The sequence below is a fragment of the Oncorhynchus clarkii genome, chromosome 19 (assembly GCF_045791955.1).
Source record: "Oncorhynchus clarkii lewisi isolate Uvic-CL-2024 chromosome 19, UVic_Ocla_1.0, whole genome shotgun sequence".
In the NCBI taxonomy this organism is placed as follows: Eukaryota; Metazoa; Chordata; class Actinopteri; order Salmoniformes; family Salmonidae; genus Oncorhynchus; species Oncorhynchus clarkii.
Window position 1 is genome coordinate 42,323,130 of NC_092165.1, and position 12,392 is coordinate 42,335,521.

A 12,392-nucleotide genomic window follows, 5' to 3' on the forward strand; every position below is an offset into this window, starting at 1 on the left:
TATATTTTACTACTGCTCTTTAATTATTTGTTGCTTTTATTTCTTATTTTTTGGGGAAAACGGCATTGTTGGTTATGGGCTTGTAAAGTAAACATTTCACTGTAAAGTCTACACCTGTTCTATTCGGCACATGTGACAAATCAAATTTCATTAGATTTAGCAGACGCTCTTATCCAGAGCGTTTTAATGTATTCACGGTAAGGTAGATAGGTGGGACAACCACATGTCACAGTACATTTTCCTCAATAAACTAGCTATCAGCAAAGTCAGAGCTAGTAAGGGGGGATCACGGAACAAAAATATAAAGCGCAACAAAGTGTCCCAAGTTTCATGAGCTGAAATTAAAGATCAAAGAAATGTTCCATATGCACAAAAGGCTTATCTCAAATACTCTACAAAAATGTGTTTACATCCCTGTTAGTGAGCATTTCTTCTTTGCCAATATAATCCACCCACCTGACTGGTGTGGCATATCAAAAAGCTGATTAAAAAGCATGATCATTACACAGGTGCACCTTGTGCTGTGGATAGTAAAAGGCCACTAAAATATGCAGTTTTGTCACACAACACAATGCCACAGATGTAAAGTTGAGGGAGTGTGCAATTGGCATGCTGACTTCAGGAATTTCCACCTGATCCGTTGCCATAGAATTTCATGTTTATTTCTCTACCATAAGCTGCCTCCAACGTAATTTTAGAGCATTTGGCAGTACGCCCAACCGGCCTCAAAACTGCAAATCTGTATGGCATTGTTTGGGCGAGCGGTGTGCCGATGTCAACATTGTGAACAGAGTGCTCAATGGTGGCTTTGGGGTTATGGTGTGGGCAGGCATTTTTTAAATACATTTGATTTGATTTGAATCTATGGCAATTTGAATACACAGATACCGGGACGAGATCCCGAGGCCCATTGTCATGCCATTCATCCGCCGCCCTCACCTCATGTTTCAGCATAATACACAGCCCCATGCCTCAAGGACCTGTACACAATTCCTGGAAGCTCAACATTTCCCAGTTCTTCCATGACCAGACATGTCACCCATTCAGCATGTTTGGAATGCTCTGGATTGGCAGCCTGTTCCAGTTCATGCCATTCAGTTCAGTAGATTACGGCCTAATGAATTTATTTAAATTGACTGACTACCTTTAAAACTAACTCAGTAAAATCGTAGACATTTTTGCTTTTATACTTTTGTTCAGTATAGTTCACAAAAGGCAAAAAAAAGGGGGGAGGGGGGGTGCTGTGACATTATTTAAGATGCTCTGAAGAGATAGGGTTTCAGAAGATGGGCAGGGACTCTGCTGTCCTAGCTTCAGGGGGAAGCTAGTTCCATCATTAGGGTGCCAGGACGGAGAAGAGCTTGGACTGGTCCGAGTTGAGCTGCCCTCCTGTTGGGGTGGGAGGGCCAAGAGACCAGAGGTGGCAGAACAGAGTACTCATGTTGAGGTGTAGGGTTTGAGCATAACCTGAATTTCGAGAAGGGCAATTCCTCTTGCTGCTCCATAAGCAAGTGCCATGGTCTTGTGGACGCGAGCGTCGACTGGAAGCCAGTGTAGTATGCGGAGGAGCGGGGTGACATGGAAGAACTTGAGACAGTTGAACACCTGGCAGGCTACAGCGTTCTTGATAAATGGCAGGGGTTTGATGGCACAAGCGGGTAGCCCAGCCAACAGTGACTTGCAGATGGAAGATGACGTCCAGATGGAAGATAAGTGTCTGGATTAGGACCTGCGCCGCTTCCTCAAGCCGCTTCCTGTGTGAGGTAGGGTTGTACTCTACGGATGTCATAGAGCATGAAGCTGCAGGAGCGAGTGTGCTGTGATGTGTGCAGAGAACGACGGTGTTGTCCAGGGTCAGGGTTCTTTGCACTCTGCTACGGGGACACAGTGGAGTTGTCAATTGTGATGGAGAAGTTGAGCGGGCAGGCCTTCCCCGGGAGGAAGAGGAGCTCCGTCTTGTCGAGGTTGAGCTTGAGCTAGTGGTCAACATCAAGCTACAGATTGTACCCCAGACAATGTCATATTTTTATTAATTTTTTTTTTTTTTTTAACTAGGCAAGTCAGTTAAGAACAAATTCTGGGCCAATTGTGCGCTGCTCTATGGGACTCCCAATCATGCCCTGTTGTGAGACAGCCTGGAATCGAACCAGGGTCTGTGGTGACACCTCTAGCAGTGAGATGTAGTGCCTTAGACCGCTGCGCCACTCGGGAGCCAATTACTTTTGGTGTCCATAACAGGAAAGCCCCATACAAACCGCCACCGTAGATTTTTAAACTAACCTGTTCATGGAGATACTTTTAAAATGGACTCAAAAACTAAGTATCTTAGAAATGTCAGTTTCCAGTTGCAAGTGGTTCTACAAAAGCCAGCAAACCACATCTAGCATTTCCCAGCATCTTTGCAGGAACTAGACATTTTTATGCAACGCAGCCACGTGTAGAAGTAGATGACGGCGCATCACAGTGCGACCAAAACAAAGATCTACACGCATGCAAGGGGAAGATCTTACTCTGTACAAAACAAGATCGTACTCTGTACAAAAAAACTTGATTTAATATTTCTGAATTTATGTTTTTTTGTAGAACCACCTGCAACTGGTATCCCTCCCATCTTGGCTGGGGGTAGCTGGCCGGCAGCTCAAGGTAGGTGTAGGGGGCCTGGTAAGGCTGAGCTGGTTGTTGGACTTGGGCCTGGCAAGGCTGGACCGGTAGCTGGCCCGGGTAAAGCTTAGCTGGTTGGTAGCCCCCTCCCCCATTGCGTTACCAACCCAGGTTTCGGCACCATGAAAAATAGGTAAAAGAAACTAAGGGATGTGTGGGAGGCAATGCAAATGGGTGTGTCTGCAAGAACACAAAGAGAGACCTTTTGAGCTTTTATTAAATTATGATGACAGTTGGATGGTTTCTGGGACTCAAATAAGGAATATGCTACATCAGCACAACACATAAGTATTACTCCTAACACCACAGATGTTATATTATCACAGTTCTTTGTACACGTTAGTATAATGGCTAAGGCAAGCTAACAAAGGCTGTGGTCAAACAAAAGACAAACAAATCACACTGACCAAGGAAGTCAACACCAAAAGGAAAGAGGACAAACTTAGTACCTCATCCAGGTGAAAGGAATATATTAGCACATAACACATCTTCCAAACACATCACACTACCAGTCCATGAGGTATCAACATTGATTACTTCTTCAATGAGGGTAAGGGTGGTTGGCATCTAATAAATGTTGCATTACTGCCACCTACTAGACTGGAGTACAACTCCCATATACTTTGCTTGGGGAAGAAAAAGAAAAAAAATCACTACACACAAAAACTTTAAAAAAATACCACACTACTCCACTATTTAAATCTATTTAGTCCTACTTCAGACCAACAACCTGAAAGGATGGGACACCATCACTTAACACACCATGCAACTCTTCTGATGTCAAGTCTCGCACACCCAAATACTCTGCAGCTGCCACCACAACCTCAATTTTCTGCAAATGACCTTCCATCCCTGCAGTACAGTTGATAACCATTGCTATAAATGCTAAAAATCCAGTCTTACTGAAACATCTATCACTTGTTATCCTATCCCTCTGTACTGGTACAGATCTACTACTGACACCACTCCAGGATCCCTCCCCCTTGACCCATCTTCCTCTACTTTCTTCACTGCCGCAGCATATGACAACTTCGGCACTACTCTATCCCTGGAAACCTCAACCTGCCTCTCGCACGGGACATTTCTTATCCCCAGGCCCATGGGCACCCCTACAATTGCCACATACCACTACTTTCCCCATTTCTACACAGTCCTTTGTCTAATGCCCTTCTGCACACCTAGGAACCTCCCTCCTACACACTGCTGCCACATGCCCATAAGCTTGACACCTGCAACAACGTAATGTAGTCGGCACAAAATCTCATACAGTTTAACTTACATATCCTAACATCACTTTGTCTGGCAAAGACTCAAACAAAACTCAAAAGAACAGACAACGACTTCTGTTTCACCATTCACGCCACCCTGTCTGCGTCGCACCAAACAACGAGCATCACAAACACCAGAATCTTCCCCTTCCGTTAGGTAACTTTTACATTTACTGCTATTCCAGTAATCACTTTTTTTTCTTGAGCAAACAAATATCTTACCCACATTCATTTAATGCGGAGCGCCTGCTCCCTCTGCCCAGCAGAAACACAAACAATTATCACAAGACCACTTCTGGTTACCCTCACTGACTCCACAGCACCCACCTTGAAACCACAAATGGATCAGCCAAAAGGCAAGGGTGCACTTTTTCCAAATACTTCACTCCTACTGTCACAGACTCATCTTTATCCTGACCTCAACACTGATTAGTTACCGGTGTGCCTACTTAAATGTGTGGGGGAAGGAAATAACGCCCCTGCAGGAAGTGGGGGTGACTGGTGGTTGGTGGGGAGTCTGGAAATGTGTGGGGAATTTTGTACACCAATTATTAGGGGTGCTGTAGCAAATATGCATCTTGTGGGGATGTTGTTCTTGTAGACAATCTATGTCTATGGGTGTTGCCAATGCATTTATTCTATGTTTTTGTCGCTGTGGACTTTGGTGGTCTTTAGTTTAGATTATGAGATAAAAGTAATGAGACATTTTAAGAACCTTGCCAGTTCATGCATATGTCATCTGGATTACATGTCCTATCCCATCATTCAACACTCCTCCAGTGTGAGACATTAACATTCATGCATGCCTTCTCTGGCTATGCTGCTACTGTATAATGAAAGCACCTTAGTTGCTAGATGAGCATGGTCACAACTTTTTAATTGTCTTGGTCATTGTTTAGGCTTACCTTTCATGAGCTGCCTGACTTAAACCTGTGATGTTTTTGTTGTTGTTGCTATAGCTCTTTACCAGTGAAGAAGCTGGAGAATGAACATAATTTGCAACTTTTTATTTTATTGTGCAGTATTTTGGACCTGGCCCAGCCTATGTGGGGAGCAGAAGAGTCTGAGTCAGAGCTGAAGATGGTCTGATGGACCTCCGCTTTTTGCTGACTTTCCTCTTCTGCTCAGTCTCGTGGATCTTCTTCTGGGAGGTGCGCTGGAAGAAAGGCAAAGAAAGTCAGATTGAAGAATGGATTCAAGGCCACAGTCTCTCCGAATACAAACACTTACTTGAAGGTCAGTTGACAAAATATCAGCAACTTGATAAGATCCAGCGTTTATGAATGACATGGAACAGTGTCAGTTTGGTATCTCTGAACTATTGCTGATGTAAAGAAGCCAGAGGCTAATGTGATTGCAACCAAACACAGTAACATCTTCATTGATTTATTCTGTAGTTGATTCACAGCATCCCAGTTCTTTTACAACAAGGGGAATTGATAATCTTTGAATTTACTCATCCATTGGAGTTTGTACAAAAGCCTACACAGTTCAAAGGATATTTTCTTGAATGTTCAGCCAATGGGTGAAATTATTTAGCTCATTCTCTGCCGTTGAAGAGGTAGAGGTCTTGGTTTTAGGTTAGTGTAATTTCCCAAAGCTCATGATGGTGTGGTTTTAGTGATTTAGGGCCTGCCTGTTTGCAGGTAGGAGTATATTCTTATCTTGGCCTCAATCTGGTGTTGTTGAGGTGAATTTATTTATGATAAGGCAGGCTATAGACTAGATCCTTCTCTGCTCTGGCTGATTTGTCTGTGTCTGTCTTTGCCTGTGTGTGTAGATGTGGAGACTCTGGAGGAGCTGAGCCTGAGTATTCTGACTCGTCTGGAGTACGTGGTGAGAGAGAAGCGGCGCTGGAGAGACATCGCAGAGGCTCATATCCAGCTGCTGCGAGACTTTGCCTTCCAGGAGTGGCTCTGCTCTCAGAGCCTTGAGCACTACTATCATACGTAAGCATACCACCACCATGTTGTCAGTGCCACTACACAAGCATGCAACTAATTATTACCAGAATAGCACTACCTACCTCTCACCTGTCATGGGCAGATTCAAACCCATCACATAAACACAATTAACATTACTAAACGATTCTGCATGACTTTTTTTCCATTTGAGTCATTTAGCAGATGCTCTTATCCAGAGAGACTTACAGTTAGTGCACTAACATCTTACTGAATTCACTCATTTTGTGAAACACTGAGGTCCCTCTTTCACTTTCTGTCTTTCTCTGAGAGATAGAATAACAGCCTTAGAAGATGTGTTTTTATGTCCACTTGGGGGCAGCATCCCCATTCATGGCTGGCTGCACTTGGTGACATTAAGCTCAGTGGCTGCAGTGTTTCCGAGCAGCATTTCCCAAACTCGGTCCCAGGGCCCCCCCTGGGTGCACATTTGAGTTTTTGCCCTATCACTACACAGCTGATTTAAACAAACAAAGCTTGATGATGAGTTGGTTATTTGAATCAGCTGTGTAGTGCAAGGGCAAAAACCAAAACGTGCACCTAGGGGTTAGGCCCTAGGACCAAGTTTGGGAAACCATATTTCAGAGGGTCACTTAAAGAGGCAATCCACAGTTGCTACAGCCATTTTTAAAAAACTTATACATGTATTATATGTACCCATTTATTCTTGAAAATATAACTTATAATTGCCTCATGAGCTAGATTCAACTGTGGTATTAGCTTGTTTTACTCCAATGTTTGTAAATTAGTAAGTGTAAACAAACACTATAAAGCCTCAACATGGTTAAAAATTGTGATCTCATGGATGGTCAGTCATTGCGTCCATAGCTTTGTCTATGATTTTGAGACTGGTTACATTTCTCCTGCCCCATCCTTCAGCTTTTTACCGAAACGGGGCGGGGAGTCGGCTTTGTTATTGTTTCAACTGCTGAATGCCGCTTTAAGGTGTTGTTACTCATACAATATGGTAGATGTTATGCAATGCTGCGGATATGGGGGTAGCTCTCAGTGGACGGAGTAGCAGACCCTTTTTTCTGTCTAATGTTTGAATAAATATCGGTTTTCAGTTGCATCACATTCAGATATTTCATTGTGATTCATGGGCTAGTCATACAAATGGGATTGTTAACTGACCTCCTCTGCATATTACTGTAGTACAGTATGAGTTCACCTCTGTCTGAGCAGTGACACTCACTCCCTACCTGAAGTAATTGTGAACATGAGCAGCTGGGTTATAGTGGTTACTATACTTTGTTTCTTGTAGCTACAGCAGCTGTGAACTATGGGAAGCTTTTGTTCCTTGAGTAGATTACCCATATACCATTTTATACATCTGTCAGTGGAGGAAGCCATTTCATCATGACTCAATACATACCACACTATTTTACTTTATATGAACCTTAAAGGGGCAATCTGCGAGAGCTACGTACATTTTTTGACATTTAAATTCATGATATATACTCATTTGATTTTTGAAGAATATACAGTGGCAAGAAAAAGTATGTGAACCCTTTGGAAATAACTGGATTTCTGCATAAATTGGTCATAAAATGTTATCTGATCTTCATCTAGGTCATAACAATAGACAAACACAGTCTGCTTAAACTAATAACACACAAGATCTCACCCCGTGGGGTCAAAATGATCACAAGAACGGTGAGCAAAAATCCCAGAACCACACGGGGGGGCCTAGTGAATGGCCTGCAGAGAGCTGGGACCAAAGTAACAAAGCCTACCATCAGTAACACACTACGCCGCCAGGGACTCAAATCCTGCAGTGCCAGACGTGTCCCCCTGCTTAAGCCAGTACATGTCCAGGCCCGTCTGAAGTTTGCCAGAGAGCATTTGGATGATTAAGAAGAAGATTGGGAGAATGTTATATGGTCAGATGAAACCAAAATAGAACTTTTTGGTAAAAACTGAACTCGTCGTGTTTGGAGGACAAAGAATGCTGAGTTGCATCCAAAGAACACCATACCTACTGTGAAGCATGGGGGTGGAAACATCATCCTTTGGGGCTGTTTTTCTGCAAAGGGACCAGGACGACTGATCCGTGTAAAGGAGAATGAATGGGGCCATGTATCGTGAGATTTTGAGTGACAACCTCCTTCCATCAGCAAGGGCATTGAAGATGAAACATGGCTGGGTCTTTCAGCATGACAATGATCCCAAACAAACCGCCCGGGCAACGAAAGAGTGGCTTCGGAAGAAGCATTTCAAGGTCCTGTAGTGGCCTAGCCAGTCTCCAGATCTCAACCCCATAGAAAATCTTTGGAGGGAGTTGAAAGTCCGTGTTGCCCAGCAACAGCCCCAAAACATCACTGCTCTAGAGGAGATCTGCATGGAGGAATGGGACAAAATACCAGCAACAGTGTGTGAAAACCTTGTGAAGACTTACAGAAAACGTTTGACCTCTGTCATTGCCAACAAAGGGTATATAACAAAGTATTGAGATAAGCTTTTGTTATTGACCAAATACTTATTTTCCACCATAATTTGAAAATAAATTCATTAAAAATCCTACAATGTGATTTTCTGGATTTTTTTTCTTCTCATTTTGTCTGTCATAGTTGAAGTGTACCTATGATGAAAATTACAGGCCTCTCTCATCTTTTTAAGTGGGAGAACTTGCACAATTGGTGGCTGACTAAATACTTTTTTGCCCCTGTATGTCATTCTGCCCCTGAACAAGGCAGTTAACCCACTGTTCCTAGGCCATCATTGAAAATAATAATTTGTTCTTAACTGACTTGCCTAGTTAAATAAAGGTAAAATAAATACATGTTTTTTTGGACAGCAGTGGCTTTTTCCGTGGTGTCCTCCCATGAACACCATTCTTGTTTAGTGTTTTACATGTCGTATACTCGTCAACAGAGATGTTAGCATGTTCCAGAGATTTCTTTAGCTGACACTCTAGGATTCTTCTTAATCTTCTTAACCTCATTGAGCATTGCGCTGTGCTCTTGCAGTCATCTTTGCAGGACAGACACTAGTAGCAACAGTGCTGGACTTTCTCCATTTATAGACAATTTGTCTTATCGTGGACTGATGAACATTAAGGCTTTTAGAGATACTTTTGTAACGCTTTCCAGCTTCATGCGAGACAACAATTCTTAATCTTAGGTCTTCTGAGATCTATTTTGTTCGAGGCATGGTTCACATCAGGTAATGCTGCTTGTGAATAGCAAACTCACATTTTGTGAGTGTTTTTTATAGGTCAAGGCAGCTCTAACCAACATCTCCAATCTCATCTCATTGATTGGACTCCAGGTTAGCTGACTCCTGACTACAATTAGCTTTTAGAGAAGTCATTAGTCTAGGGGTTCACATACTTTTCCAACCTACACTGTGAATGTTTAAGTGATGTATTAAGTAAGGATTTCACTGTTGTATTTGGCGCACGTGACAAATAAACTTCGATTTGAATATAGACAAGAAAAATACAATAATTTGTGTGTTATTAGTTTAAGCTCACTATGTTTGTCTATTGTTGTGACTTAGATGAAGATCAGATCAAATTTGATGACCAATTTATACACAAATCCAGGTAATTCCAAAGGGTTCACATACTTTTTCTTGTCACTGTAACTTATAAATAAATCCCTAAGGGGCAATTTTCTTACCCCATCAGAACCCAAAATATAAACGTATTTTACTCCTTTGTTTTCAAACAAAGTAATTGTAAACAAACACTGTATAGCCTCAAAACATGTTTAAAACTGTAATCTAATAGGATGGTCAGTCCTTGCATCCATAGCTCTGTTTATGAATTTGAGAGTAGCTACATTTCTCCAGCCCCATCCTTCAGCAATTAACACTATTTAGACTTCATCACTGGAGACGTCCCTGCCTCAGACCTGGATGTGCATGAGATGTGTATCTGGCCATAGGGCCATTACAATGTCTGTGAGTACTCCTGCACTTCAGCTCTGCCATAAGTGCACTATTAAATTCAAAAACAACAAGTCCCTTGACACGTCCGTCTTCCCGGAGTCTGTTTGCCCTCTCCTACAAGCTGACTGTCATGAGTCTGATATCCCTGATGAGATAGATGGTTGACCTGTATAACAGCACTCTAAGGAACACCTTAAACAGCCTTGCCCTTGAAAAAGTATCCTTCCAAACAGTTCTCCCCATGGTTCACAGAGGAGCTGCTTAGCATGAAGACCCATGGCCACAAGCGAGAGCGTCTGTGGAGAAGTGCTGGCCTATTTGTCCATCTACTGGTCTATAAAGAATACCAGGCTTGTTATTTAAAAGCATTAAAAGCAGCCCACTCCACCTTCTACTCTGACAACGACCGAGGAAATCATAGGACTTTGTTTTCCACCATCAGTCGTCTTCTCCATCCTACAGACTCTGGCCCTCCGACAGCAACTACTGAAAAATGCAACAGATTTTCTGAGTTCTTCAAGGCTAAAATCAACACCATCCGAGAGAACATTGTATCCTCCAACTCTAACCCCACTCTGACTCCTCCTTCTTTTGGACCTTAGTACTGCTTTCGACACAGTAGATCACACATTCTACTGCAGCGCCTCAGAGAGCACACTGCCATCTGTGGGACTGCCCTAAACTCTAATCAGGTCGCCGAATACAACAGGGAAAAGCTTATTTACAAGCCCTTAATTAAGGATCGCACCCTTTATTTTAATTTTTGCCTAAAATTATATACCCAAATCTAACTGCCTGTAGCTCAGGACCTGAAGCAAGGTGGCAGACATAGCAGAAGTTCAAACTGTAGAACCCAGTTCCTACATTTTAATATAGAAATAGATTTTATTTGACAAAACTATGCTACATTTTAACTCTGGGACCCTCAGAATGACAAATCAGAGCAAGATTGCTGAATTTAAGTACGTTATTTATCTTCAGAGGTGAATGTATCAACCAGTTGCCATGATAAAAGTTTTTGTTGTTGTTGTGCACTCTCCTCAAACAATAGCATGGTATTTTTTCACTGTAATAGCTACTGTAAATTGGACAGTGCAGTTCGATTAACAATAATTTAAGCTTTCTCCCCATATAAGACATGTCTATGTCCTGGGAAATGTTCTTGTTAGTTACAACGTCATGTTAATCACATTAGTGCACGTTAGCTCAACCGTCCCATGGGGGGACACCGATCCCGTAGAGGTTTTAACCAACAGTGCAGAGTTTAAAAAAAAGTTTGCTGAACTAAAGGAAAAATTGTAACACAATAAAATAGCAATAATATACAAGGGGTACCGGTACTGTCACTGTGTGGACAACATTGTCGATACATTAATGAAGCCAGTGACTGATGTGGTATACTCTTCAATGCCATTGGATGCATCCCGGAACGTATTCCAGAAACAGTCCCGTAGCTTAGCATCTGCTTCATCAGACCACTTCCGTATTGACCAGGTCGATGCTACTTCCTGTTTGAGTGTTTGCTTGTAAGCAGGAATCAGGAGGATATAGTTATTGTCAGATTTTCCTAATGGAGGGCGAGTTGCACATGTGACATGGGTTTTAGGTTTCCTGCATTAAAGTTCCCGGCACAGCCTCTGGATAAGCATTTTCTTGTTTGCTTATGGCCTTATACAGCTCGCTGAGTGCTGTCTTAGTGCCAGCATCGGTTTGTGGTGGTAAATAGACAGCTATGAAGAATATAGATGAAAACTCTCTTGGTAAATAGTGGGGTCTACAGCTTATTATGAGACACTCTAATTCAGGCGAGCAAAAGCATGAGACTTCCTTAATATTTCGAGATTGCGCACCAGCTGTTGTTATCAAAGAGACACACTACCCCTCCTGATCTTACGGAGCTCATCCAATTTATTCTCCAGTGATTACACGTTTAGCAGTAAAACGGAGGGTAAAGGCGGATTATCTACTCGCCAGCGCAGTCTCGCCAGCCATCTGGCTCTTCGACCTTTGTAACGGCGTCTCCTCTTCATACAAATGACAGGGATTTGGGCCTGGTCCAGGAGGAGCAGTATATCCTTTGTGTCTGACTCATTAATGAAAAAATCCTAGTCCAGTTTGAGGTGAGTAATCACAGTACTGATGTTCAGAAGCTCTTTTCGGTCATAATAAACGATGGCGGAATAATTATGTACAAAATAAAGAAGAAAACTAAAAAAAAAAAACACAAAATAGCACAATTGGTCAGGAGCCCGTAAAACTGCAGCCACCCCATTTGGTGCCATTCTCTATGGTTTACCTCCTACATCTCTAACCACAAGCAGTGCGCCACCCTTGGTGAGGCAAGATCAGTGGAGTCCACCATAACCTGTGGTGTCCCACAGGTGCTAGGACCCATTCTCTTCCTGCTATGGCCGCCCAGGCCCACCCATGGCCGCGCCCCTGCCCAGTCATGTGAAATCCTTAGATTAGGGGCTAATATATGTATTTCAATTGACTGATTTCCTTATATGAACTGTAACTCAGTAAAATCATTGAAATTGTTGCATATTGAGTTTATATTTTTGTTCAATATATATATTTTGTTTTTTTTAACTGTTTTTCTATTTAA

The 12,392-nt window shown here is 42.5% G+C and overlaps 1 protein-coding gene across 2 annotated transcripts in view; it reads left to right on the forward strand.

The window, feature by feature from the left end:
* LOC139375229 (apoptosis-resistant E3 ubiquitin protein ligase 1-like) overlaps positions 1 to 12,392 on the forward strand; it is a 35,152-nt gene that overhangs the window by 1,652 nt on the left and 21,108 nt on the right. Inside the window, exons 2-4 of one of the 2 annotated variants that reach the window (XM_071116824.1) lie at positions 2,584 to 2,643; positions 4,952 to 5,165; positions 5,710 to 5,878. In XM_071116824.1, coding sequence (XP_070972925.1) covers positions 5,018 to 5,165; positions 5,710 to 5,878 — 317 coding nt within the window. In that variant the 5' untranslated portion in view covers positions 2,584 to 2,643; positions 4,952 to 5,017. The remainder of the gene's footprint in view (positions 1 to 2,583; positions 2,644 to 4,951; positions 5,166 to 5,709; positions 5,879 to 12,392) is intronic. The other variant, XM_071116825.1, reaches the window with a different exon arrangement.